The sequence below is a fragment of the Pongo pygmaeus genome, chromosome 18, assembly GCF_028885625.2.
Source record: "Pongo pygmaeus isolate AG05252 chromosome 18, NHGRI_mPonPyg2-v2.0_pri, whole genome shotgun sequence".
NCBI classification, from domain to species: Eukaryota; Metazoa; Chordata; class Mammalia; order Primates; family Hominidae; genus Pongo; species Pongo pygmaeus.
Window position 1 is genome coordinate 52,877,155 of NC_072391.2, and position 27,941 is coordinate 52,905,095.

The window sequence follows — 27,941 nt, forward strand, 5'->3', positions numbered from 1 at the left end:
TGCTCCTGCCTCTTGCAGGTGACAGGGAATTGACACCTATGGCAACTTTAGAAACCGTGAGTTAAGGAAGGCAAAGCCACCATAGCCTAGATCAGGAGTGAGTAAACTACAGCCTGAGGGCCAAATCTGGCCTACTGTCTTTTTAAAAATAAAGTTTTATTGAAGCACAGCCATGCCCATTTGCATAGGTATTGTTTATGGGTCGCCTTACTACCACAGCAGTTGCCACAGACAGCCCATGGCCTGCAAAGCCCAAAGTACTCGCTATCTGGCCCTTTATAGAGAAAGTTTGCCAATACCCTAATTTCGATCTCTGAATGACCATATGGAGGACAGCCACCTTGTTGACCTGAACAACGCTGTAGTCCTTTACCTAAGTGAAAAATAAGCCGTTGAAATTCTGGGCCTATTTGTTACCATAGTTTACCCTACTCTCACTAATAATTCTGGCTCAGTAGTCACAGGGTGATTGACTGATGAAGGTACAGGGTCTGACCACCAGTTGTTTGAGCCATTGAGGTGGACTAGTTATGCCCATGGGTGTACAGCTCTCTCCTCTACGACCCACCACCAGCCCAAAATTTCCTCCAGATACTCTGACCAGTTAGTCCTAGGACCTGATTGACCCCAGGGAGTCTGACCCCCTAAGTATAACACAGCATCGTGGTCCTGGGAAGGTGTAAACATAATATAATTTCTGCCCATTGAACTGAATGTTAACAGGAAGACGTTCCCTGAAGTAGAAGAAAATGACCTTGTTGACGAGGACCCTTGCCAAAGGTAGGTAACCCTTGCCTTGTCACCTACCTGGTGGTCATGATGGCGATCAAGGCTGGCCCTACTTTCATGTAACTAACTGGCCTTCAATGGTTCACTTTTTCCATTGAGTGACTTTTTTCAGTTATACACTTTTGTAAACTAGAAGTGTTTTTACTGGCATTTCTTTATGCACTTTTTTATTTTTACCATCGTTTTAATTTAAAAAATGCAGTCACACATTTTCCATGCATACCTCTAATTTATGGCAGGTTATACAGGTCTTGCATTTATGGAAATGGTGTAAAGTCTCCTTCTTGAGTGAGCATGTTGAAGTAAAAAGAGTGACTTCATTTAAAGAAAACTGCTCATGGAAGTACAGATGATATGCTGATAAGGCAAAAAACCATGATATTAGTGTGAGAATAAGTGAGGTTCCAGAAACACTGCATATGCCCAGGCTGCAGTGGAGAATGTCGTAGAATCCTGGATTCATAGAGTGCAAAGCCACGGTGAAGGGTGCATGAGAGAGCCCCTCCCCCAGAGCCACCCCCTGTCTTTCCACAAGGAATTCCCAAATGTCACCCAGTGGATTCTCAGACTTCCATCTTCCATTTCAGTGTTCTCCACCACAAAATCTATACCTGATCAATCTTATGGTTCAGAGACACAGCTGAGTGAGGGGCCCAGTAAGACATGGGCTTGCTGTACCCAATGCCTGCTCTAATATGAGCTTTCCATATATCTGCTGAGTAAACTGATGGACATGGAGATGTTTGGGGGAGTTCATTTAAAGCCCCCAGATATGCCCACTTTCCCAAGTCCTACCCAACTGCTTAGAAGTTAAGGCCATTTCCTAGGATATTACTTTCCACTTCATATAGTTCCACATGGGAAACCAGAGGGATTCCCAAGGGAAAAGCAATGACCCAAATCAACTGCCGCTTAAACAAGAGACAGATTGCTTACAGTTAAAGCGATGTAGGGAAATTATGTGTATTACGCAAAAAGGAGATCTATTGTAAGGCTTGCTAGGCTCCAGCCTCACCCATCACATCTGCAGAGTCATCATGGGTTTCAGAGGCTGCTGCCAGAGGCAGGCATCACCTAGGAGTGGCCCAAAAATTCTCCGTTTGCAGAATTGGGTGGTGTTACAAGTGGGCATGTGATTGAGCACTGGATCAGGAAAAGAATTCATTCTTACCTTTTATGTTTTGTGAACACAGCACCATAGAAATCATAAGCCAAGAGCCAGGGCTATTACCCAGGTTGCAAAGGTCAGCTGGCTAAGGTATCAGGCAGGATGGTTAACAGGTGTGTGTGCTCCTGTATGCCCGTGTGTGTGTGTGTGTTTGTGTGTGTGTGTGCGCGTGCGCACATGTGCATGCACTTGTGTGTTGTGCCTACTGCGTGGGAGTAGCCTTGTTCTCTACTTAGGAGAACCACCCAGATTTTCGCTTGTGGATAGAGATAGGGATGCTTTTTCTTTCTCTCTCTCTCTTTTTTTTTTAGACGGAGTTTCACTGTGTCGCCAGGCTGGAGTGCAGTGGCGCAATCTCAGCTCACTGCAACCTCCGTCTCCCAGATTCAAGCAATTCTCCTGCCTCAGTCTCCCAAGTAGCTGGGACTACAGGTGTGTGCCACCACGCCCAGCTCATTTTTGTATTTTTAGTAGAGACGGGGTTTCACCATGTTGGCCACAATGGTCAGGATAATCTTTTGACCTGGTGATTCACCCGCCTTGGCCTCCCTCAGTGCTGGGGTTACAGGCGTGAGCCACCGAGTCCAGCCAGGATGCTTTTTATTAGCATGCTGTTTATCAACCAGGTTTCTGTCCTGGATAAAGCAAGGGAGGAACCCTAAAGCTCAGGTCAACCTTTGTAGAGTCAATGAGCTCTGGGGACTGATTCTCATGCTGTCACAGTATCCTCATACCCATCACAGAATGACCCTCACCAGCCTGAACATGGCTAGAATGAGTGCTAATGGGCATCCCTTTTTGAATTTGGGTCTCCAGAAGCTTCATTTCAACTACAGTCCATAGCCTTAGGCAAGAACCCCTCAGCAGCTCTGGGACTGTCATGTGCTTTATGGCTGCTGGTTGCCCAATCTTTCCTGATGTCAATCGTGGTCTGGCCTGGACAAGGGCAGGCTTGCCAAGTGACATGGGGAAAATAGAACATGGCTCTCCAGGTACCTGGCTCCTATGTTTCTTTCTTTCTTTCCATTTCTTCTTCTTCTTATATTATTATTATTATTTTAGTAGAGATGGGGTCTTGCTATGTTTCCCAGGTTGGTCTTGAACTCCTGTCTCAAGCAATTCTTCCACATAGGCCTCTGAAAGTGCTAGGATTACAGGGGGGCAGGCACCATGCCCAGCCTCCCCTAGCCATTTCTAACCCTTCAGCCCTACCATGCTTAGCCTGGGTCAATGAACTGACAAGCCAATTCTATACAAAATTATGGTGTTTTACCTTAGATAAGGCTGCCAATTAGAACATCTTCCTGATGTATTAAAGCCAGAGAAACGGCTGCCAGACACACTGTGCTGGAAGTCAGAAGCCTCAAGTTCTGGTTCTGACTTTGCCATTGAGTTGCTGTGTGACCTTAGGCATTCCCTCCCCGTCTCTGGGTCTTAGTTTCTTTTGGGAATAAACAATGGACTTGGTTGAGCGTATGTATTAGTTTACAAGAACAAAATATCACAGACTAGGTGGCTTAAACAACAGAAATCAGTTTAAGATCCTGAGACAGCAGTAATCTCATGGGGTTATTTTGAGAACTGAGATCCTGCATGCAAAAGTCTCAGCACAGTGTTTGCCACACAGTAAGCTCTCAGTAAATATTTGTCAATGAATGTATGAAGAATTCAAAGTGGAAAATGCAAAAAAGTAAAAACACTGACAAGATTATAGCCAGGAAATGGCTGCTGTAATTCTAATTAGACGTACAGCCTTCCAGTATTTTCCTATGCAGATAAAGACATATGCCACTACTAAAATGGGACTATATTATACTTATCTAGATTTTCCAAAATATTTTATTATTTTAATGAAATACAAGTCACATACCATAAAGTTCACCTTTTTAAAGTGTACAAGCTAGTGGTTTTTAGTATATTCCCGGAGTTGTGCTAACATCATCACTATTTAATCCCAGAACATTTTTACTACCCCCGAGATAAAACTCATGCCCATTAGCAGTCACTCCTCATTCCCATCTCTTTCCCCTTCCAAAGGTCCCGGCAGCTCCTTTCTGTCTCCACGGATTTGCCTATTCTGCCTAATATGCCTATTGTATATTAAATTAATGTGTAATTTAAATTACATATAAAAAAGCACCATGCGACGTGTGACCTTCTGTACCTGGCTTCTTTCCTTTACCATGTTTTCCAGCTTCATCCACGTTGTAGCATGTTCTTATTGCCGGATGTTATGTGTCTGCACTCAAAGGCCACATTTTATTTATACATTCATCCGGTCATGGATATTTGGGTTGTTTCTACTTTTTGGTTCGTATGAATGACACTGCTGTTTGTGTGCATGTTTTTGTATGGACATGCTTTCAGTTCTCTTTGGTAGACACCTAGGAGGGGAATTGCTGGGTCATATGGAAACTCTATGTTGAACTTTGGAGGAACTGCCTACACCGCACAACAGTTTATAACCTTTCACAACACATCCTGTCTTCATTGTTAATAAATAGCTGTGCACATCACTATTTTGAGTGAATACATCGTATTTCCTTGGCCAGCTGTACCAGAGTGTGTTTAGTGAATTCCCTATTGTTGGACATTTAATGATGCCATGAAAGAGGCTTTGAGTGACTTCCTTGTGTCCCCAGCAGCTTGTAAATGACAGCTTTCCAGGTCTGCCCAGAGCACTCTGTATCCCCCCAATTCGGTGATTTCACATGGCCTTGACGTCACCCCCACTGCTCCTCCACCCCATCTGTCTTGTCTACCAATGGTGAGTCCCTTGAGAAGCTGAACCATGTCTCCAATTGGCCTTTGTATGCATTATAAATGGCCAGGTGCCAGGCATTTTGGTAAATGTTCACAGAATGGATGGGCACATGAAGGGATGGATGATTAAAGCCAGGAGCTATTGAGAGATGGAATCATCTTTACATTCTGTCCAAAAATTCCTGCTTTGGAAGGTAGTGATTTACCTGAGATTGGTGGTCTGTGACAGAAGGCTGGGCTAGTTGGCAGGATATTGTGAAGCTAATTCAGGCATCAGAAAGGGGACTGGATAAAATTTAAGTTCGCTTCCAAACTTGAGAGCCTGAAATGCTATGAAACACAAGCCCTGGGAGCTGAGATGTGTGCGAAGTTACCCAGCTGAGCTGTGGGGCTGTGAGTGGCTCTAAAATTTTTAAACTTTTTCTGAGGACCTCAGACCAAAGTCTCCCTTTGCCTAAAAGGATCTGCCTGCTGGTGCGGGCCTTTGGGGGCCTTCACAGTGCACTGAGGTTAGAGTCCTGCAAGGGAGAAACCTTTATGCAATAAGTAGTTGGGCGAGTTTATTAGCTCTCTATAACTTGAGAGTATAGCCCAGACTGCTTTGATGAAATAGGCCAAGGGGCTTTTATTGTGGCTTCCAAGGATAGAAGAGGAAAGGCAGGGCAGGCAGGCTGAGAACTGGGGAGTTCGGACTGTGGGTAGGCGTCGCCCAGGGAGATCTGGAGAGAGGGAGGGCATTTCTGAAATTTCACGATTAGAGGATCAGGCAATTGGCAGCGCAGGGCGGTAGCTCAGGGCGGAGCTGAGCTCCTGGCTGGACAGCGCAGTCCCTCTGAGTTGCAAAAAGACCTTGCAGACCCTGAGAGCTGTCATCCTTCCAGGATGTGGCTCCCTGCTCTTGTCCTGGGCACTGTCGCCGCTTCCACGGTTTGGGGTGAGTCCTTCCGAAATCAAATATGCCGGGCACTTTTTGAAATCCTTGTTCTGGGCGGACGTGGGCGCAGATGCGTAGAAAGGCAAAGACACTACAGATCCGGCTCCGCGGCGGTGCGCGCCCTCTGTACTTGGACTTGATCTTGGAGCAGCTGCGCCCGGCCAGCCTGGCCCGCGCAGAGACGCAGGGAGGGTGAACATCCTGAGACCGCCCTGCACTGCTCGCCCCCATGCAGGCCGGCAGCCGGCTCACCTCACGCCACACACACGAGAAATTTAGGCAGCTCAGTTTATTGTCCCGTAATTCTTCCCGTTATGGCTGGATCACGGAGAGCGGCTCAGGAGAATATTAAGAGCATCGACTCGGGAGCCAGAGTGCATGGGTTTGAGTTCCCGCTGGGCGCTTCCTCGCTGGGTGTCCTTAGGCAAGGGACTGAGCTATTCCGTGCTTGGGTTACCCCCTTTCTGAAATGGAGGTAGCAGTGCTACCTACCTCACTGGGCTTTGGTGAGGAGGAAATGGGTGGTTGTTTCTAAAGCACTCTTGGCAGCGCCTGGTATGTAGAAAGCACGAAAAAGGAGTGGATAAATAAAGGAGTTGTTTAAAAACGTAGTGTATAATAGAAAATTTGAGCTGTGGTCAGGCCACTATATCAGGACCTCTTGCCACTAAAAAGACAGTTTCTTACTCATGTTCTCAACAGGAGGGGGACACCAGTGCATGGGGCACAAGGGGAAGCAGCAGAGCATGGGGAGGGGACAGGGCGGATCTGAGGCCAAGGGGCTTTTACTGTGGCTTCCAAGGATAGAAGAGGAAAGGCAGGGCAGGCAGGCTGAGGACTAGCGAGTTGGGATACTTCAGGAGGCTCTGGGGCAGAGGGGCTGTTCCCAGTTGTCTGGTACCTAGACCTGGCATAATTAGGGCAGGTGGGTAGTGGGCCAGGGCATGGCAACCCAATCAAAGAGGCAGTTGGGGTGTGGGCTCCGGGTTGGCTGGACTCTGGGAGGGACAGTTTCTCCGATGTCAGCAAAGCCTCAGATGCCAGAGCATCAGAACACGGAAAGCAAAACACATGTACATAGAAGGTGCAGCGAGGGGCCTCGAAATACCCCCGTGCCATTTTATAGACAGAGAAACTGAGACTCACACAGGGAAATGTACTTGCCCAAGGTCAACCCGAAAATCATGCCTGAGTCTGTCTCTGGGTCCTGAATCCTGACAGCCCAGCCCCATCTGCATCCTGTCTTCCTTCTGGCAACCTGACACTGTGAGAGCTCTGGAACTGTGGGGAAGGACAGAGGAAGAGAGGAAGCCTATTTGGAGCTGAATGTTCCTTTACCTCTGGTTACTCCTGGCAATGCCATCCATTTCCTTCCTTAGGAAGACCATACAGGCTGCCTACAATTCCTCAATTTCCCTCTCTGTAAATTGGGCATGTTGATGCCTACCCAGCAAGGCTTATTTGAAGATGAATTTAAACAAACAGGAATGCATGCCTGGCACGTAGTAGGTGCCCACCATGTTCATGCTTCATATAACATCAGCGGCAACTGCTCTTGTTCCCATTCTTCTTTCTGCTTTCCCCCATTCACTCACTTTTTCACCATTGGCAATCTGGCTGCCATCCACCTCATCCTGTTGAAGTGAATCCCTGAGCTGAAAAGGACCAGCTCAGTGGTTTCTTCTCTGCCTTGACCCTCCTCCACCTCCCTGAAGTCCTCAGCAATCTTAGCCCCCATCTTGTCCTCTTCTCCCTGGGCTTCCAGGATGCTGGGATGTTCTCTCCTTCCCACTCTGATGGATCTTCGGTCTTGGCTGTAGTGGTCTCTGTGTTTGATCTTTGTTTTTTCCCTTCCCTCTCACACTGACATCTTCAGTGAAGCCATACACAACCATGGTATGTACCCTCACCGTCTAGGAGAAGATTCTGCCCTGCTCCCCCACCAGGCTTCCTTCCAGTCTTGAAGTGTGCTCGTCCTATGGCACCATCTTGCCAGCATATCCCACTGACATCTCCACTGAGCCTATGTAAACAGGGACCCAGCATCACAAGCCAGCTCTTTGGTCTTCTTTATCTTCCATGTCCCCAAAACTGGTCAGGGACCACGTTTGTCTTTCTTTTCTTTCTTTTTTTTTTTTTTTTTTTTTTTTGAGATGGAGTCTCACTCTGTCACCCAGGCTGGAGTGCAGTGGTGCAATCTCAGCTCACTCCAACCCCCGCCTCCTGTACTGAAGCGATTCTCCTGCCTCAGCCTCCCAAATACCCAAGATTACAGGCACACGCCATGACACCTGGCTAATTTTTGTATTTTTAGTAGAGATGGGGTTTCGTCATGTTGGCCAGGCTGGTTTCGAACTCCTGACCTCAAGTGATCTGCCCTCCTCGGCCTCCCAAAGTGCTGGGATAACAGATGTGAGCCCCTGTGCCCAGTCTCCAAGTCTTACAAAATACCTTTTAGACATCATCATATTTCTTCATAAATATTTTCTTTTTTATTTAAAATTTTAAAATAATTAACGTGGGGCTGGGAAGGATTTCATGTGAAGACTAGAAATCCCATACAGTGCAGAAAACATGGAAATCACCATGAAAACAGGCCACCTGTAATGCCACCACCCATTGCTATGTTGATAAACATGCTTCCAAGGAAATTCATCTCAATGTTATTTGTAATTAGCAACAACAACAGAAGAAATCAAGTTAAATATTCTCACTATGGGGTTGGCTGTTGTTGAGACATGGATGCTGTTGTGTAACTGGGCTTTGCATAGGGAGTTTCCATTGCGATTGGATATTCCCCTGTAAGATCAAATCTGAATTGTTCTGTTCTGCTGTGGCCCCACTTTGATGGAGGTATTGACTTCTTGTCTGTATCCAAAGCAGAGCAGCTGGGACGACAAGAGGCTGGAAATCATTTCCCAGGAGGGAAGCTCAGACAAATTGAGGTCACTGGAGCCAGACAGGACCTCAGGGGTGGGCGGCATGATCAAGTGTCTGAAAGGCCACAGGCCACAAATCAAATCAGGCCAGTGCGGTCCCATGGCAGGTACTACCAAGGCTGATACGGAGGCTGCGGGAAATGAATTTCAGCTCAATGGGGAAGCATTGTCTGTGCTGCAGGAATGGAGCAGACCTGCCCATGGCCACCAGAAGAATGTACCTCGACCTGATCGTTTCCCTTATCTGGAAAGGTTCCTGCTGCTTATTTGTCCACTAAAGAAAACGCAAGCGCTTAGCCTGGCATTCTAGGCTCTCCCTGACATGCGCTGTCTCATTCCAGGAATATGTTCCACTCCCCCCAGACTCCACCTGCTGCATGTGGGCCATGCCCACATTCGGCATTCTGCTCCTCTGAGCCTCAGCAAATTCCCTTCTCACTGCTGTGTACCACTCCCTGCTTCTCATCTCCCCTTATTCAATCCTCCCCTACTGCAAGTCCCAGCTCCTCCATGATGCCCGCAAACAGAAGGCCTTGCCCCCTCTTCTAATTCCTGGACTGCCTTATGGGTACCTCTGCCAGGACACAGCCACTTCTTTCCCGGCTGTAGCCCCAGGTGTATATGTGACTCTTCCCTACTAGGGTCAGGGCTTCTGAGAATGCGGGGCACCTCTTGTTCATCCTCTCATCCAGTGTGTGGCTCCGTGCCAGGATTCTAATGGATAAATGTTTCCAGAGGCTTCTAAGGGGGAAGCTAAATGTCTTGTTCTTTCCTAGTAGCTGTCCTTCTTGCATTTATTTTTGGCTGGTTGTTTTTATGCCTCCAATTCTAATTTGCTCCTTAAACCAGCTCGATGAATTAGGAAGGACATTGATCTTCATCCCTATTGTACATCAAGAGAAACTGAGGCCTAGAGGGTTTAGGTGACTTATTTAAGGTCACACACCTAGAAAGTGGGAAACCGCACCTGGAATCTGGGTCCAGCCTTTTGCCTCTGATGCATCCTGATTTCTTCCCCATGTCCAGCAGGGCATCTGTCATCGCCACCTGTGGTGGACACCGTGCATGGCAAAGTGTTGGGGAAGTTCGTCAGCTTAGAAGGATTTGCACAGCCTGTGGCCATTTTCCTGGGAATCCCTTTTGCCAAGCCCCCTCTTGGATCCCTGAGGTTTACTCCACCACAGCCTGCAGAACCGTGGAGCTTCGTGAAGAATGCCACCTCGTACCCTCCTATGTAAGCCAGGGGTGGCAGTGGCATGTGTCCGTGGGGATGTTCGCCTCAAAGTGATGCAGGAAGGAGTCAAGGCAGTCCTCCAATGGGCTGATCCTTTGCTCTGGAATCCTTAAGATCATTGTAGATCCTTAAGAACATTCCAGAACTCTCACAGCATTCTGGAGTCCATTATTTAACACATTTATTGAGCACCTACTGTGTGCCAGGCATGTTCTGGGTTCTTGGGATCCATTAGTGAACAAAGCAAAGATTCCTAGGTTCATGGAGCATGCATTCTAGCAGGGGGAGACAGATAAGAACAATATGCAAATTACTCCACGGAATATGTGATATGTTAGAACGGGATAAGTGCCTTGGAAACAAAGAAGCAGTTAAGCAGGTAAGGGAGATCAGAAGGAAGGATCCCATGAATTCTGCTGTCTTGAACTTTGACATAGGGGAGAGGGGTGGGCCAGGAGGTGTGTGGGTGGCAAGTGTACTGAGGTGTCCACTCGGCAAGTGCTCAACTTTCAGGTGTGCCCAGCTCCCTATTCCTGAGAACAATGGCAGGTGTGTCCATTCACCCTGGCCAAGCTGAGAAGAAAAGCCCAAAGGTTCTAACTGGCCTCACCACCTCTCCCCAGGGTACAAAGGACCCTACAGGCAGCAGAGAAGACCCCATTCATCTCGGCAGCCAGGCATTTGGAGGGTTTCCAGCAGCCCACCTCCAGCTGCCTTCTTTTCTTTTCTTTTTTAAAAAATAATGTTTACTGTTTTTATTTTCTAAGTACAAGTGTAATATATACTTATTACAGAAAATTTAGGAAATACAGAGAAGGAAAAGTAAGAAAATTAAAATCACATACAATATCCCACCACTCAGAGAGAACAGCTATCAATATTTTAGATGGTGAAGTATTATGGTCTAATATTTTGTTTGTATTCCAGTTTTTTTGCCTGTTGCTACACTTTCTTCCTTTAAAATGGAGTGCTGTGTTCAGATAACTTGGATGCTTCCTTTGCTCTTTAAGTATTTCATGACCATCATTCTATGCCATTAAATAGCACAGCCTGATATTAGCAGCTGCATTACATTTGATATTGCACCATAATTAATTTCCCCAAGCTTTTATTTAGGGTCATTAGGTTACATATGAAGCTTTTAATAATATAGGGAGCACTGTGATGAATATTTTGTAGTGAAACCTTTATGCCCATTCATGAATATTCTAGGATAAGTTCCCAGAAATGACATTTCTGAGTCAAAAAGTATATATGTTTCGTTAAATTTCCCTGCCGAAGTATTCTACCTACACTTCTTCCATTGATGGATGAAAATCTCCATTCATCAGATTTTTTACAGTGCTTGGGGTTATTAAAATTGTTTTTGGTTATTGGGTAGGCAAAGCGATAATAATAATGGCAATATTATTTTCCTCTTTAGTTTGCATTTATCCGAAGACCAGTGAGGTTGAGTTCTTTTTCCCTTTCTTCACATTGGAATGTATTTTTATTATGATGATGATGATTATTATTGTTATGCCACTTTTACTTCGTGATCTGTAGGCAAATCTCTCAGGATGGAAATCAAGAAGTCATCTTTGCTGGCTCTGATTCTGTCACTTGAGAGCTGTGTCATCCCAGAGCCTGAGTGCCTCAGTTTCCTCATGTACCTAGTGGGGGCGGTGATGCCTGCCTTCTGGTACTTTGAGGTCTGGGACCATTGCTTATAATATACTTGTGTATAAGCACCACATGGCATGGATCCACCTGGCTATGTAAACTTGGGCAGGTTCTCTAACCTCTCTGGGCTTCAGTTTTCTCATTGTAAAATGGAAATAATGGAACCTATGTAATCAGACTAATCTGAGGCTTAAATGATTTAATACATAAAGCGTACTTAAAACAGTGCCTGGAACACTGGGAGGACTCAATAACTATTACCAATGTTCATCTATGTTGTATCCTTGAGATCTTTCATCAGGGCAACCAACAGCACTTGCCTGGGATAGGCGGATGGTAGATAATCTTGGCATGTCAGGGCTGCAAGACTCATGTAGAAATCACTCCTCTCAGGTAGACCTGGCAGATTGGGACCCAGAATGTGAAAGGAATTCACCCAAGGTCACCCTGTAAATGCCTGGGAGAGACAAAACTAGAGCACGGTTCTCTTCATGTCATCCCACAAAGATTTTACCCCTAAGATATTGCGAGAAATGTCACCTCCAAGGGAGGATCAGTGTATTGGTTGTCTCCCTTCCTTGATGCTGGAAGTCCCAAAGTTTCCGGGAAGGGAAGAGGTGTGAAGCCCTTCTCACTCTGCTTGGTCTTAAGAGACCTTAGTGAGTCCTAACGCCCCCACCTGAAGCGCCTGATAGCCTCCTACCCACTACAATGTCGTGAGTCTGTAAATATCAAGTCCATTTTCAGGCTTCAACCTCCCAGTCCAAGGCGCTGCCCTAGAAGACACCTCACTTAGATCTGGCTGAACTTCAGGGATTCTTCTTTCCCCCTCCCCAGGTGCACCCAAGATCCCAAGGCGGGGCAGTTTCTCTCAGAGCTATTGACCAACAGAAAGGAGAACGTTCCTCTCAAGATTTCTGAAGACTGTCTTTACCTCAATATTTACACTCCTGCTGACTTGACCAAGAAAAACAGGCTGCCAGTAAGCTGTGGGATCCCCTGGTCAAGGCGTGTCAGTGCCAGGACCCCGGATCTTCTGGGGCAGACCGGAAGGGGGTGAAGGCAGCATGGGGAGGGAGCTGCACAGGCCAGGATTTTTTCAGCACCCCAGGGCCTCCACAGGAAACACTGGTTTTCCACACCTCAGTTTCCCCTCATGACATAGGGACTCTGGGGAAGTTTGTTGTGCATCTTTAATGAACATCTTAATTGTTCCAAGTTCCCTCATGCTAATAGAAGGATGAGAATGATTACTTTTAGTTACTAGATTAAAAATCTGATATCCAGAGTGGGTAAGACATGATTTTCAATAATGTTAGTGATGGAAGGAACTTAGAGAAAAGCCAATACCCCAACTCTTCCTTTTCAGATAGAGAAACCCAGGCCCAGACAGGGAAGGGGAGGTCACCCAGTAGGGTAGTTTTGGCTGAAGTCTTCTGATCTTCAAACCAGTGCTTTTGACACGAAGTAGGGCATTGAGCTTGTATGTGGCCTTTCTCCAGCACACCAACATTCATCTGGGGTAACTTTCACTGTCTGGGTACAGGTGTTGGGGGTGGAGCCTGGGACAATCCCAGAAGCTCTTCCTTTTGCCTTTGGCGAACTATCTGGGATTTTTTTGTACCTGATATCCCTCCCTAATTGTGTTGGCAAAGTCTGATGACCCAATGTGTCAGCATTTCCCAAATAAACAAAGGGCAGGAGATGGGGCTGGCTGCCAGCTGCACGGTGGGGAGGATCTCCTGGCAAGGAAGGCCACCCCAGGGTAGAAGAGGAAGTGGTGTCACATCCAACCAGTCTCCCAGGAGCACCATGGCATGGTGCCCAGGAGTTGGGGAGCAGATCTGTGAACACGGGACTAGAAGTTGGCCCTACATGTGCTTTGTGAGACACAGGAAGTGGGAGAAAGGTTGACTCACTCATTCATTCATTCTTCTATTGGGTACTCAGTGCCCCATATACACAGTTAGACCTGGGGCTTCAGGGAAAGGAGGAACATGAACCCACTCCACACAGCCCCTGCCTTCAAGGATCTTGCCTTCTGGGCTGTAGAGACAAACCCTCCCTTCAGCACGTTATTGCAGGCCAGCCCTCCGGCTCAACCTTCACACAAAGACGAATGCACACTCAGTCCCTCCACAGGAGGCAGGCAGGGATTAGCGGTGTGGGAGAAACAGGAGCTCTGGGAACCTGGAGGCAGGAGAAACTCCAGGAATGGCCACAGGTTCTAGAACTACACATGCTTAGAAAAGCACTTTGTACATAGTTTATGTTATGAGTTCTTTTACATTTCATGAATAATATTATTACAATATTATTATTTTAGCCACTCTCACTTCTTCCCCACTATGTGGACTTTTAAAATGCAAGAACCTTGCATTAGGAATTGTACCTACTCTCATCCTCGGGTATTAGCAGAGTCCCTGGCACATACTAAGTTCTCAGACAGTGTTAGTCCATTGATTGAAGGCATCCTGAAGAGGGTGGGTTATAGGCTGGACTCTGCAGGATGGATAGGATCTGGGGATACAGAGGCATAGAGGAGGCATTTGAAGAAGGGACACCATCACAGGCATGTGTGCTTCTCGAGACAATCATTCATGCACAGAGAAGTTTACTTCACCATGAGAGAGTTAACTGATTTTAAGCTGAGACACAAGGGCTGCCCCATAGGTACATGGAGTGATGAACAGTCCAGGCTTGAGGGTGATGGGAGTGAGGGGGAGAACATGACATCCTTAGCCTTTGCTATGCCCATGATGAGGTTCTCAGTGTGAAGAGCCTTGAGGGGAGGAGGCACTGGAGGCTGGGTAGAAAGGAAGGGGCAGCCAGGGTATGTGCAGTGGGGTGGTGGCTTGGGCCGCAGTTGGGAGAATTATGGAGGAGAGAGACTGCCTTTTCCAACCTTGCTGCGTGCTTGTGAACTTCAAGTAACATCCTCCTTCAGTTGTGACCAACAGGTAGGTCACCAAACAAGATGCCCTCTGAGTGCTCCCTGGTTCTGTGTCCTGTAACTGGTATGTTGCTTTCCCCCTGCCCAGGTGATGGTGTGGATCCATGGAGGGGGGCTGATGGTGGGCGCAGCATCAACCTATGATGGGCGGGTCCTCGCTGCCCATGAAAATGTGGTGGTGGTGACCATTCAGCACCGCCTGGGCATCTGGGGATTCTTCAGGTAAGAAATTGGACTCTCCTCACTGCACTTTTGGCACCCAACATGAGGCTTCTAGGACCCAGCTCTGGTCATGTCAGCCCTCAGGAGACCTTACCTAGGTTCCTCATTGTAGCATACAAGCACTTTCATAATTGGACACTGCCTACCCTCTCACTCCCCAGCCACACTCTTCCACTTGCCTCTGAGCTTTTGTATGAGGTGTTCCCTCTGCTTGGAATGCTTACTCTACCTAAAGAACTCCTTTTCATCCTGCAAGACCCAGCCCCCAGTTACCTCCACTGAAAGACTCATCTCCCTTTCATCTGTGCTGCTCCCACACATTGCATTTCTCTGTCATGGCAGCTAGCAGGCAGCCCAGCTGTTGAAGGTTGACACATCTGACTTGTCATGGAAAGGAGGGAAGGGTCAGAGTCATAGAGGGAGCTCAGGGCATGTTGAGGGTGAGGGAATGGGAGCTGCAAAAGGTGGGGTGTGGGAGCATCTGACCCCTCCCTGGAGGAGTGTTGGGGCCCACTCACCCCATTTTCTGCTTGAAATCTGGCAAGTGTGGGAAGCAAGGATGGAGTCTTCCTCATCGGGTCTCCATGAGGACAGGAGTCAGATCTCCTTCAAGGTGCCATTACTATGAACCTTTTCTTAGTGTGGCCATCGCAGCACCCCAATCCCGAGTGAGTGATGCGAGGGCTATGGGAAGGATTCCACTCACTGATGAGACGGCCTAGGGAGATGGAGGATGCGTTGTGGTCTACCCATCAACAAGGCATCCCAGGCCAGTCTTGGCTGTATCACCTTCATCACTTTCAGCCACAGCCTGTGACTCTGCTCCCCATTACAGTAAAGCTGCTTCATGATCTCTCTCCACTTCCTCCCCTCCGCGTGTCTCCTCCACCCGTGCCAGTCAGGTTTCTTCCTGAGCACGCCACTCGGCTGGTCTCATCACGGTCATCAATGACCTCTCCCTGCTCTCTGCCGAACCTCTCAGGACCTCCCAGCAGCAGCCAATGGCCGCTCAGCTTCTGTGACATGCTTCCTTCCCAGCCCCTTTCCTGGTCCGCCCTCCTCCCTGTCCACAGGCCTCTCTTGTCTCCTTCTCCCTCCCTACTAATTCCCAGTGATCCCAAGGAGCAGCCCAGAGCCCCTGTTTCCAGCCCACCTCACCTTTCAAGCCTGCTGGCGTCACTCACTGCCTCCTCCCTGCCCCTGGCTGTCTAAAGGGCGCCGCACTCTTCCCAGGGACAAGCTGAATCCTTGACTCCCACTGCCCCTCCCCAACAGAGACCCCCTTCTCCACCCACTGCACCTCCACTCAGCTGCTGCTGCCGCATCCTCCCGTGGGCTCAGGAGAAGGCCTTGTGGGCAGCCTGGACTCTCTCTTTTCTCACAACCCTCTTGGCTCCACATTTGCACCTTCTCCCTGGCTCCTACCGCAGCCAAAGCTCTCTGTCTCTCACCTTGATTATGATCTTAACACTTACTTTCAGATCTCTGCCGCTTTTATCCTGAGGATGAATCACACAGTACCGAGAGCAATCACTTAACACATGAATTGAATCATGCAATGCCTCTGCACAAAACCCTGCAGAGGCTTCCCGTGTTCCTTACCATGACAGCCGAAGTTCTTGCCAGGCCCCAGGGCTCTCCCTAGCTGCACCTCCTGACTCACACTTTCTTTCACTGGGCCCCAGGGCCTTTGCACTTGCTTTTTCTTCTGCCTGGAATTCCTTTCTTTGGGTATTTGCAAGGCTCATGTGCTCATTGTGCTTGTTTTATGAAGGTCTTTACCTCCAAGACTTCAAATGCCACTGCCTCCAAAAGGCCTTCACTGGTTGTGATCTGAAATGGCACCCCCGTCCCACCCCTGTTTTTTCCTTACTCCATTTTATTTTCCTCAATGCTCTTTCACTACCTGACATCATTATATTCTCTTTATATATCTGTTTATCTGCTTGTGATCTGTAGTGGGAGCTCAGTGTCATCACAGGTTTTGCCCTTTTTGCTCTCAGACGTGTTGTAGCTCATAGGACAGTGTCAGACATACAGTAGATGCTCAGTAAACAGTTGCCAGTTGAATGAATGTAGAACCATCCATTACAAATGTAGCAAGGCAAGGCAGGGTCTCAGAGATGCTGAAACCCAGTCTTATTCTTTTTTTTTTTTTTTTATTATACTTTAAGTTCTAGGGTACATGTGCACAAAGTGCAGCTTTGTTACATATGTATACATGTGCCATATTGGTGTGCTGCAGCTGATGCTGGTCATTTATATTAGGTATATCTCCTAATGCTATCCCTCCCCGCTTCCCCACCCCATGACAGGCCGTGGTGTGTGATGTTCCCCACCCTGTGTCCAAGTGTTCTCATTGTTCAATTCCCACCTATGAGTGAGAACATGCGGTGTTTGGTTTTCTGTCCTTGCTATAGTTTGCTGAGAATGATGGTTTCCAGCTTCATCCATGTTCCTACAAAGGACATGAACTCATCCTTTTTTATGGGTGCATAGTATTCCATGGTGTATATGTGCCACACTTTCTTAATCCAGTCTATCATTGATGGACATTTGGGTTGGTTCCAAGTCTTTGCTATTGTGAATAGTGCTGCAATAAACATATGTGTGCATGTGTCTTTATAGCAGCATATTTTATAATCCTTTGGGTATATACCCAGTAATGGGATGAAGCCCAGCCTTATTCTTTTTTTTTTTTTGAGATAGAGTCTCATTCTGTCGCCCAGGCTGGAGTGCAGTGGCGCAATCTCGGCTCACTGCAAGCTCTGCCTCCCAGGTTCATGCCACTCTCCTGCCTCAGCCTCCTGAGTAGCTGGGACCTACAAGCACCCACCACCACGCCCGGCTAATTTTTTGTGTTTTTAGTAGAGATGGGGTTTCACCGTGTTAGCCAGGATGGTCTCGATCTCCTGACCTCATGATCCACCCACCTTGGCGCTTGTTGAGAGCCTCCAGCCGCATCTGTTGTCCTGAAGGTCCTGCCGTGACATCTTTGCTCCCCACTCTCAACCTGTTCTCTTCCTCACAGCACAGGAGATGAACACAGCCGGGGGAATTGGGGTCACCTGGACCAGCTGGCTGCCCTGCACTGGGTCCAGGACAACATTGCCAGCTTCGGAGGAAACCCAGGCTCTGTGACCATCTTTGGAGAGTCATCGGGAGCAGAAAGTGTTTCTGTTCTTGTGAGTGTTCCTTGCACCGGGCCCAACCCCACTGTTGATGTGATGCTGATGAGACCGCTTGGATACCTGTCAATCCAGCTATGCCCACCTCTGCTTATAATACCTGGATTCAGGACTGACCCTACTCACTGTCCCACATCAGGAAAGCTAAAGACCAAGCTCTTCTTGGCCCCCAGGAAGCTTAAGGCTCAGCTTAGTGTCCCGGGGCCATATGAATCTCCAGTTGCAGCCTGCAATGGTGGCATTCCTCTCTTCTAGCTTGGTTGAGCTCTCTCTGTCTCTCTCTCTCTCCCACTCATTTTAATATGAGGATTCACTTCCCTTGTCTTGGGAAGTAGGGATAGGCATAAATTATGAGTAAGGTCAGGCAAAGACAACAGGTGGGCGGAGGTATTGTTTGGCTCAAAGCCACATCTACATGTGGAGGGGACGTGGACACTGAGCAGACTGAGGATTCCTCTGGGGTGGTCTGATGGCTGGTTCATGCCCAAGAAGGAGGCAACAGCCTCTGCAACTGAGAGGCCAGGTGAGCTAGGGCGGGCAGGCAAGAGGAAGGAGGGATGGATCCGGGGATAAGGAGGGATGGGGCAGGGGTTGTGGGACACAGACACAACCTGGGGGTGTGAGGAGTCCTGCTGGGGTGGGGGATTGGGTGCAGGAGACACTGGGGGAGCTGGGATCAAAAACCAGATGAGTAGAGTCAGGAGCTGTAGGAAGCCTTCCACCTGCCTGGAGGTGGGCAAAGGGTCAGCCCACTACTGGAGTCTTCAATCCTGTGTTGGTTTTGTAGTTGAATACACAGAGGAAAACATTTTTACACTTTTTAAAATAGAGAAAAAGGAAAAATACAGGTAAGCCCAAGGAAGACAAAAGCCATCTACAATCCCACAACACAGGGATAGTCACTGTGCTCAGTTTGACATGGATTTTTCTAGTCTTCTTTTCCATGACTTTATAGCTATCTGTCCATCCATCTATCCATCCATCTACCTATCAATAGATCTATGATCTATTATCAATCTTTGTCTTTTTTATTTACGAAAGTACTTTCCTGAATATTATAATACAAAACAAATACTTTACTAAATATTAAATGTTTTCCCTAATAGTATATTTTACAGTTGCACAGTATTCCACGATAAGAATGAAAAATCATTTATTTGCCCAATCTCATAATGTTGGACCCTTGGGTTATGTCCAGTGTTTACCACTGTAAACAGCAGAGGCATCCTTAGAAATCTTTGTGTGCCTCCAGTATCGTTTTTTAGGATAAGCCCTGAGTAAAGGAGATGCTGAATCGAAAGTTGTGGCTAGGACATTCTAAGCTGCCTTTCCAATACCTTTGTTGGTTAGGCTCGGCTGCCACACACCTCCTGTTATGTCCCTGCCCTGTGCCCTGTCCCGATCCCACTTTGGGAGGTTCTCTTGGGTGGGAGGTTCTCTTGGGTGGGAGGTGCTCTCGGGTGGGAGGTGAGCCTGGCAAGCAGGCCAAGTGAGTTGAGTGGCCATCGTGTCCACTGAGCCCAAGATCTCAGGGGAATGGGCCAGGGCAGAGCTGGGGTGGATGTAGTCCAGAAGAGTGAGCGAGTAACTGGCCCCACCCCTGAACATGAACTCTCCTCCCCTCCATTCTGCTGCCAGATTTTCTCTCCATTGTCCAAGAATCTCTTCCACCGGGCCATTTCTGAGAGTGGTGTGGCCCTCACTCCTGCCCTGGTGGACGAGGGTGACATCAAGCCCCTGGCTAAGGTAAGTCTCCCGCTTGACGCCCCCACCCCTTTGGCTCTATGCTTCTGAATCCTCAGGGGTCGCTCTTGCTGTGGGTTCTAGCTGATGTTCTCCTAGAACCACTGAAGCCCTACCAGTAGCTGAGCAGGAAGTGCCAGGAGACACCCAACCTCTCAGTTGCACAGCCGGGCAAACTGACACAGGGCTTGGAAGGGATTTTCCAAGGGCAGCAGATGATCAGGTCAGAGCTGAGACTCCAGCTCATGGGCCTAGAGAGCCAGTACAGTGCCCTGTCTGTGACCATACTCCTCCTATGTGCCAGGGCCTGGTGCCATGTTGGGCAGTGATGGTGTCTTATGTCTCTCAGGGTCTGAGTTCTGTGGACCCACTTCTGGGCTGTAGGCCTGAAGCGGTTCCACACTGAGCACCTGATAACCAGGGTTGGTTCCTGGAGAATTCACTCATTGATTCATTTGTTCACACAACAAAACTAGGTGAGTAAGCGAAGGCAAAAAGAAGAGATGTGCAGAGGTCATTTTTGGCTCAAAGCCAGATGTCCGTGTGGAAGGGACATGGATACTACATGGTCCTATGTGGCTCTGCATTCTAGCCAGATACCTAACACCCTCTCCAAGCTTCTGCTATAATGTAGGAAATAGATGAATAGCTACAGAATCACACAACTGGAAAGTGTCACCTATGACAAGAGCAGTGAAGGTGAGGTACTTGCTGCCACAGCAGAATCTAAAGAAAGCATTGAGTCCTGAGGCTGGAAGAGGTTACCAGGGAAGGCTTGCTGGAAAAGTGACCAATGAGTCAGGATCAAGGAACGTCCAGGGAGTGGGAGCAGCACGTGCACGTGTCCTGTGGCAGAAGGACGCATCCCAATCACGAGGGAGAGAGAGAGACAGGGCCGACGCGGCCAGAGCAGGGAGAGCAGGGGGAGCGTGGCGAGTACTGAGAGAGGGGACTTTGGGAGGGGTCACCCTGCACAGGACCCTGGCAAGGATTGTGTCATCATCTGGAGAGTGGTTGGAAGCCAAAGGAAGAGGTGATCCATAGGAATCCAGACCTAGGCTGAGGATTGCCCACTGGAGCCAGTGGCGTGGAGGAATTTTGTAGCTTTGTGAGCTTGTTTGGGGAAAGCATTCAAACTTAAAGGGCTGGTACATTGGAGGAGAGAAAATGGGGATGCCAAGAATTTTTAGAATTTTTGAGAATATTTTTAGAATTCATTGGTTATAAGCAACAGTTGCCCATTGACCAGACTTAAGTCAAGAAGGAGGATTGGCTAAGTGTGGTGGCTCATGCCTGTAATTTCTGAGAGTGATGTGGCCCTCACTCCTGTTCTGCTGGAGAAGGGGGACCTCAAGCCCCTGGCTGAGGTAAGTCTCCCGCTGGACGCCCCCACCCCCTTGGCTCTGTGCTCCTGAATTCTCAGGGGTCATTCTTGCCATGGGTTCTAGGTGATGTTCTCCTAGAATCACTGAAGCGATTGGGAGGTAGAGGCGGAAGACTTGCTTGAGCCCAGGAGTTAGAGACCAGCCAGGGCAACAAAGTGAGATCCTGTCTCTACAAAAAGCAAAAAATTAAGCTGGGCATGGTTGGTGTAAGACTGGGTCCATCTACGTGGGAGGCTGAATTGGGAGGATCACCTGAGCCCAGGAGGTCTACGCTGCAGTGAGCTGTGTTTGCACCACTGCACTCCAGCCTGGGCAACAAAGCAAGACCTTGTCCCAAAATCTTCTTTTTAAAAGGAGAATTTATTTTTTCAAAGAAATAGAGATCTGGGAGGATGGGCTTTGTGAAAAAACAGGAAGCAGAAATTACAAAATGGTGGGAATCCTAGACTCTCTTACTCTTGTTTTCTTTCTCTGTCTCTTTCTCTCTGTTGGTCTATCTTTCTCTCTCTCTCTCACCCTCTACTTCTCCCTGTCCTTGTTTATTTATTTGAGAAACACCCTGGGCATTGATTCTGTCCGAGATTCTGCACAGGGCTCTGGGGACATGTGCACTTGCCCTGGCTCCCCGACCATGGAGCCTGCCTGCTCTCCCTCTGCGCCCTTCTTTCTGGCTGCACTTTGCTTCCAGTCTGCATGAGCACCCTATCTGCCCCTGAGCTTAAGAACTCTCCTTTGGTTCCAGAAAGTAGTCAGGCTGTCTCTTCTGTTGTGAAAAATGAGCGTTTTTACATTAGCAGCTTTCCACCCTGATTGCAGGTCACTTAGGAGAGAGGCTCACTGTCCCGTCTTTGTTTCGATGTCCCTAACTCTTAGAAAAGAAGGAAACCAGAGTGTGCTGGGCAGACTGACCCCAATGCCTAGGACAGGTAGAAGGGAGCCCCTCCCTCAGGAGGGCTTTTTAAATTTTTATATTTTCTACATTATTTTAAAGATGAAAAGAGGTTCTTGGTGTATTAATTGTTGTTACTCTGTGGCTTGACTTAGGACAAAGGTGCAGAGACCATCACCTATGGCCAAATCTGGATCTATGCCTGCATGGCCTTTGAGCTAAGGATGACTTTTTTTAATTGTATGAAATTCAAATTTCACTGCCCATAAAGGAAGTTTTCCTCGAACACAGTGACACGCATTCATTTACCTTGTGTCTCTGGCTGCGTTTCATGCCAACAGCAGTATTGAACTTGCAGCAGAGACCACGTGGCCCACAAAGCCTCAAATATTTACTATTTGGTCTTTGATGGGCACACTGCTGACCTGTGCCCTAAAGAGTCATGTTTGATTACTGCTTGGGACTCTAGTACACAAATGTGCAGGTGGAAACTCCTGGCTGTGCCACAGACACCTCACTCAGCTGAGAAACCTCGTCTATGTCTTGCAAGACACGACAACCTGGTTTTCTTTAGCACTCACCTTTAAAGCACATTCGCTGCCTTCTGAAGTGCCTCTGTGTGAATCATCTTATCTAGGCGTCCTGCAATTCTGCACATGTTTATTGTGTGGGAGACATGGCACTCTCCCACGTGTATTAACTCATGAGGTAGGTGCAGTCATTATTCCCACCCATGGGTGGAGAAACTAAGGCCCAAAGAAATCAGGTGGACTGCCTGTGGCCTAATGGCTGGTAAGTGGAGCAGACAGGATTTGAAAGCAGACAAGGAAATTTGGGATTCCATGCTCTCTACCCCTGCTCCACCTCGCCTTTCTTGACACATTCAGCTTGAGATGATTATGTCCATTTCAATGGAGATAAGGTAGCAGAGATAAGAGATTACATAATTGACCCATGTTACAATTGAGATTAGTAACAGAGGCAATGATCCTTGGGTCTGGAACCCACACCCATGGGTCTTCAGTATCTTCTGCTGCCCTCTGCCACTAGTACAAGTTGGGCTTGGGATAGAATGCTATTTTCCATGTTGATGGCGGGAAGGGACTTCGCTCTTGAACTCTGTTGTTGCCTGTGATCTTTGCAGCAAATTGCTAACACTGCTGGGTGTGAAACCACCACCTCAGCTGTCATGGTTCACTGCCTGCGACAGAAGACGGAAGAGGAGCTCTTGGAGACCACATTGAAAATGGTAGATTGCCTGTTCTCGTAGCCCAAACTCTGTAAACTTGGTCCCAGACTTCTTCATTTCAGCTGTCCTCTTGCCCTGGGAGAGTTACCTGGGACAATTTCTCAAGTCTCAGGAGTCTCAGTATCTGAATGGGGAATCCAATTTGTCCTTTTTTATTGAAAAATGACACAAATATTTTTAAAAAGTCCAAAAATAACATGATAAAAAATTGACCAAATTTACTATTTGACCAAAGTTTAATATTTTGCCATTCTTGTTTTCAGATGTATTTTTGAGAAACTAAACATTATATATTCCCAGGGGACACCATCATCCTGAATTTGGGGGATGGAGCTATTAAGCTCAAAGATTTTCAGAAAGATGTCACAAATTATCTTGGTTGACTTAGAAACTGTCTGTATTAGACCTGGTGGTGGTCCAGTTTTCTAGATTTTCTGAGACTGACTCAGTTGTCATCCTAGGATAGTCATTCGTCCACTCAATCAGTAATCCATCTACAATGAACTTCTTATCCATCTATGTGTTTGCTAATTCATCCAATTCACTGATATCTTTTTATCACTCTAATATCAATATGTTCGTAACTTTTTATTTATCTATTTTCAATCAATCCACCATTCATGCATTATCCAGCCACCATATATCTTAACTCTATCACCCATTCCTCCAAAACCAACAATCCAGTTATCACCTATCTGTTAGTTTTCACCCATCTATTCATGTATCCATCCAATTCAACTGCACTCCAGCTATTGGCGAAGCCATCCATCCCTCCATTTATCCACCCATCCATCCATGCTAAGTATGTAGGGGTGGGTGTTAGAGGTAGTGAAACAGGCATGAAGTGGACATAGTCCCTACTCACAAGGAACTATCCAAAGACAAACACATTCATATACTTCGCAGGTTGAGTATAGTGGCAGCACAGAGGGGAAGCATTCATTGTAGTCATGAGGGATGCTTCACAGAGAAGGTGGAGGAGCCAAATTTGAGACCAGACAGGGGACTTTGGGAGTTCATGCCCTTAACCCTGACTCCACCTTATCTTTCTTGAGAAATTCAGCTTTGAGATCATTGTAATAGATCTCATTTTAATAGAGGTAACAGAGACAGAGAAATTTTGTAATTGCCCCATGTCACAGTTCCAATTAGTCAGAAGCAACACTGTGGGACCCAGAACCCACACCTGTGGGTCTAGAATATCTTCTGCCATTCCTGCTGTCCTCACATATTAGGACTTGGTGACCTTTAGAATTGATAGACAGCCGTGGCAGTCTGTCATCACAGGGAAGCCCAACAGGACAAACACCCAGATGACACAGCACCCACGGCCATTGGGAACTATTGCTTTTGAGGGAGAAGGGTGTGAATTCCAAGCTAATGAGTAGCCTGATCCCTGGACTCTCTCCTTGGACCTGAGGCTACTCCTGGGTCCCAGGGTCGGCCTCTACCACTGGACTCTGCTTGTGTTTCCATGGGTTGAGTCCAATGTGGGGCTTAGGTCTTGGTTTAGGCTCTAAGTGACCAAAGTATTCACGGAATTAAAACACAACTGTTTTCTAATGCCTAGAAGGAGGCAAATATTCCAGCAATTCTGCATGTGGCATCAGAGGACCCAGCTTAAAAGGGAAGAGTTGAGTCTTTGGGAAAATCCAGCCCTAAGATCCTGGGACATCTTTCTGAGATTTTCTGAAGTCTTGTGGATGCACCTCCATGATTACATACTGCCTCCAGTACACACACATGCAGACAAACACACACACGTAGACACACACACAGAGAAACACACACACAGAAACACACACAGACACACAGAGACACACACAAACACACACACAAACACACAGACACACAGAGAAGCACACAGAGACACAGACACACAGAGACACAGACACACAGAGACAAACACACGCACAGACACACACACAGAAAAAAACACACACACACACACTCCTGGCTAGTGGAACTATAATCCTTAATGGAGAGACCTGCACTGGTTACTTCTTGTGAACAGATCAGACATGTGAGCTACACTGCAATGCTACAATCACTGCAATCTTCGTGAACACACACCAAAGAGAAGCATGGGGTAGGATGAGTTTCAGTGAGTTGTATGAGTCAGAGCTGTGTAATGGGAGATGAGAAAACTCCCCCAAGGTGCCTTGAACAGAAAAAGGAATGTGTGGGAATAGCATCCTCGTGCTAAGTGAAAAACTCAGGAGTTGAGGGCTTCAGGCATGGCTGGATCCAGATGCCTATAGGATGTTATTGAGAATCTACCATTCTCTATCCTTCAGCTTTGCACAACTCTGTGTTGACTTCACTCTTAGGCAGATATGTCTCCTGGGAAGGTTAAAGACAAAAACACTCTAGAGTTATATCCTATCTGCTTCGAAATCCTCTTTCTAAACAATTTCTACAAAAGTTCCGGGGTAACTCTACTGGATTGACATGGGTGTATGCCCATCCCTGAACTAATATCCGCGATCAGGGAGATGGAGCACCCAACATCACATATAGATGCCTGAATTCATGAAGTCATAGGGGAAGAAAGAGTTCCCTAAAAAAGAATGGGGGTATTCTTCCCTGGGGAACAGAAAGGGGAGAGGGATGGGGGACAGGGCAGGCTTCAAAATCAGGTGTCCTATCCAGAGCTCGACCAACCCTGGCTAAGAGTCCCCAGCCCATCTTTCCCGTGCCAGTGCCCACTCCTCCATTACATGCCTTCACCCTGTGCTCAGGCCCAGCAGAGCCAGAGTCCTGCCCACTTCCTCTGGGCCCAGCCAGCTTGGCACCAGGAGGAGAACCTGACACCTCTGTTGCCTGCTCACCCAGCTCAGTGTTCTCCTGGGAAGCCTCTCACCCACATCCTCTGCCTTTGTCTTCACAGAATTTCTTAACTCTGGACTTACATGGAGACCCCAGAAAGGTAAGGACCTTTTGTTTCTTGATTACAGGTTTTGAGTCTTAGCACCTTTAAGCTCCAATTAACTAGGAGTGAAAGAATCCTCTCTCAGGTAATTATAGTAACTCATGTGTGCTTGATGCGGAGGCCCAGAGACGGGCAGTGACTCATCTGGGTAACACAACCAGGAAGACTAGTGGCTGGCCTGGAACCCATTTTCCTGACTCCCAGTCCAGTGCTCCCAGGCATCACCTCTGTGTGCCTTGGGCTCTGCCCACTCCCCTTCTTTTTTACATTTTCCACTCCCCAAAATGGCACTATGAGAGGAGGCTGAACCAGAACCTTCCATTCTCAGGAGGCAGAGATAACAGGGATGATTAGGCATGGAGAGGGGAAACCTAAATCTCAGTCCAAGAACATTTGTCTCCTCCCAGCACACAGGAAACTCCAACTGTATCCTCCTGATCGCCTCACCCCCACCCCCACCTCCCAATGGGTTGACAGTTTCTGGTGACATCACCTCTGCAGCATCTTACAATCCTGTCCTCTCTGCTGCATTCCTGGAGGTTACAGCACTCTCCTAAATGGTCATGGGCAGAGTACGTGAGATTCATTCAGCAAAGACTTAATAAGCACTTCCTATGTGCCAGGACTTGTTTAGGAGCTGGTGATATAGGAGTAAAACAAGAAAGACTCCCTGCCCTCCTGGGACCTTCCATTACAGCGCAGGGGGAGTGAAATAACAAAGCAAATCAAGTATGTATTCCGTTTGATGGTGTGCAGCATTAGGGGACAGAGTTTGCGGGTGGTTTCAATTTAAGTAGCAGGATCAGGGAATGGCTCAATGAGAAGGTGGCATTTGAGCCAAGCTCTGGAGGAGGCAAGAAGACAGCTGTCAGGAAACCTGGAGAAGCCTATTCCAGGCAGAGTGAATAGCCACTGCCAAGACCCTGACGGATGTGGCAGGTCGAGCTGGAGAGGACTGAGAGTGGGGACAGACTGGCTTGAGGCTAAAAAGATAATGGGAAGTGGGAGAGGGATCATTTAAAGTAGTTGAATTTGGATTGAGAGCAAGATGGGAAGCTTTTGGAGGTTTTGAACAGAGGAGTCACATGATCTTAGATTTCACAAAGGTCTCTGCCCCTGGTGTTCAAATAGACTGTAGGAAATGGGCAGAGTGGATGCAGTTGACCAGCTGGGAGGCCACTGTATTGCCATAATCCAGGCAAGGGCTCCTGGCTGCTTAGGGCTGTAGTAGTGGGGATGGGAGGAATGGTTGGAGTCTGGACATTTTTGAAGGAATAGCTGAGAGGATTCGCTGATGGACAGGATGCAAGGGGTAAGAAAGGGGGAGGAGTGGAGGATGCCCTGAGTTTTCTGACACAAGCATGGTCATGCTCACACAGGACAGCCACTTGAAAACTCTGGGTGAACAGCAATCACTTGTCATTGTTGCTGATGGCAGTTTTCCCTCTTGGCCACCACCCAACCAGGGCAATCTTTTCTCTCTCCTCAACTTTTATTCTCTTCTACTTCACATCCTCTCCCCAATTCCATGTCTCATGGTGCAGCCAGACTGGCCTTCCTTAACAGAGTTAGATCAAGTCACCCCCACTTCTTAAAAGCCTGACATTCCTTATGAGACAAATCCCCTTACCTCCATGGAGTTAGTCCTTCAAAACATACCTGCGTGCGCACTGTGTGCCAGACTGTGCAGAAGGTAGGCTCTGTACCTGTCCCTCCCTCTAGACCCTGCCCCATGGCATTTCTCCAAGCCCAGAATTCTTGGGTGTTTCTGGAATTTACCCTGCGTAGTGACATCTGTGTCCTTTTGCTCATGCCATTCCTGCTCTTTAGAAATTCTCACTCCTTTCCTCACCTGTCAATACCATTCACTGCCCAGAGCCCACTGCAGGTG

General features: G+C 47.7%; 1 protein-coding gene across 3 annotated transcripts in view; it reads left to right on the forward strand.

The window, feature by feature from the left end:
- The first annotated feature begins 728 nt into the window (after positions 1-728).
- The window catches only part of LOC129015014 (liver carboxylesterase 1-like), a 38,666-nt gene continuing 11,453 nt past the window's right edge, over positions 729-27,941 (forward strand). The window contains exons 1-8 of one of the 3 annotated variants that reach the window (XM_054452569.1): positions 729-780; positions 2,269-2,389; positions 12,327-12,471; positions 14,531-14,664; positions 17,696-17,849; positions 19,491-19,598; positions 23,014-23,118; positions 26,009-26,047. In XM_054452569.1, coding sequence (XP_054308544.1) covers positions 750-780; positions 2,269-2,389; positions 12,327-12,471; positions 14,531-14,664; positions 17,696-17,849; positions 19,491-19,598; positions 23,014-23,118; positions 26,009-26,047 — 837 coding nt within the window. In that variant the 5' untranslated portion in view covers positions 729-749. Of the gene's footprint in view, positions 781-2,268; positions 2,390-5,523; positions 5,655-9,619; positions 9,828-12,326; positions 12,472-14,530; positions 14,665-17,695; positions 17,850-19,490; positions 19,599-23,013; positions 23,119-26,008; positions 26,048-27,941 lie in introns of those variants that run through there. The other 2 variants (XM_054452567.2, XM_054452568.2) reach the window with 2 other exon arrangements.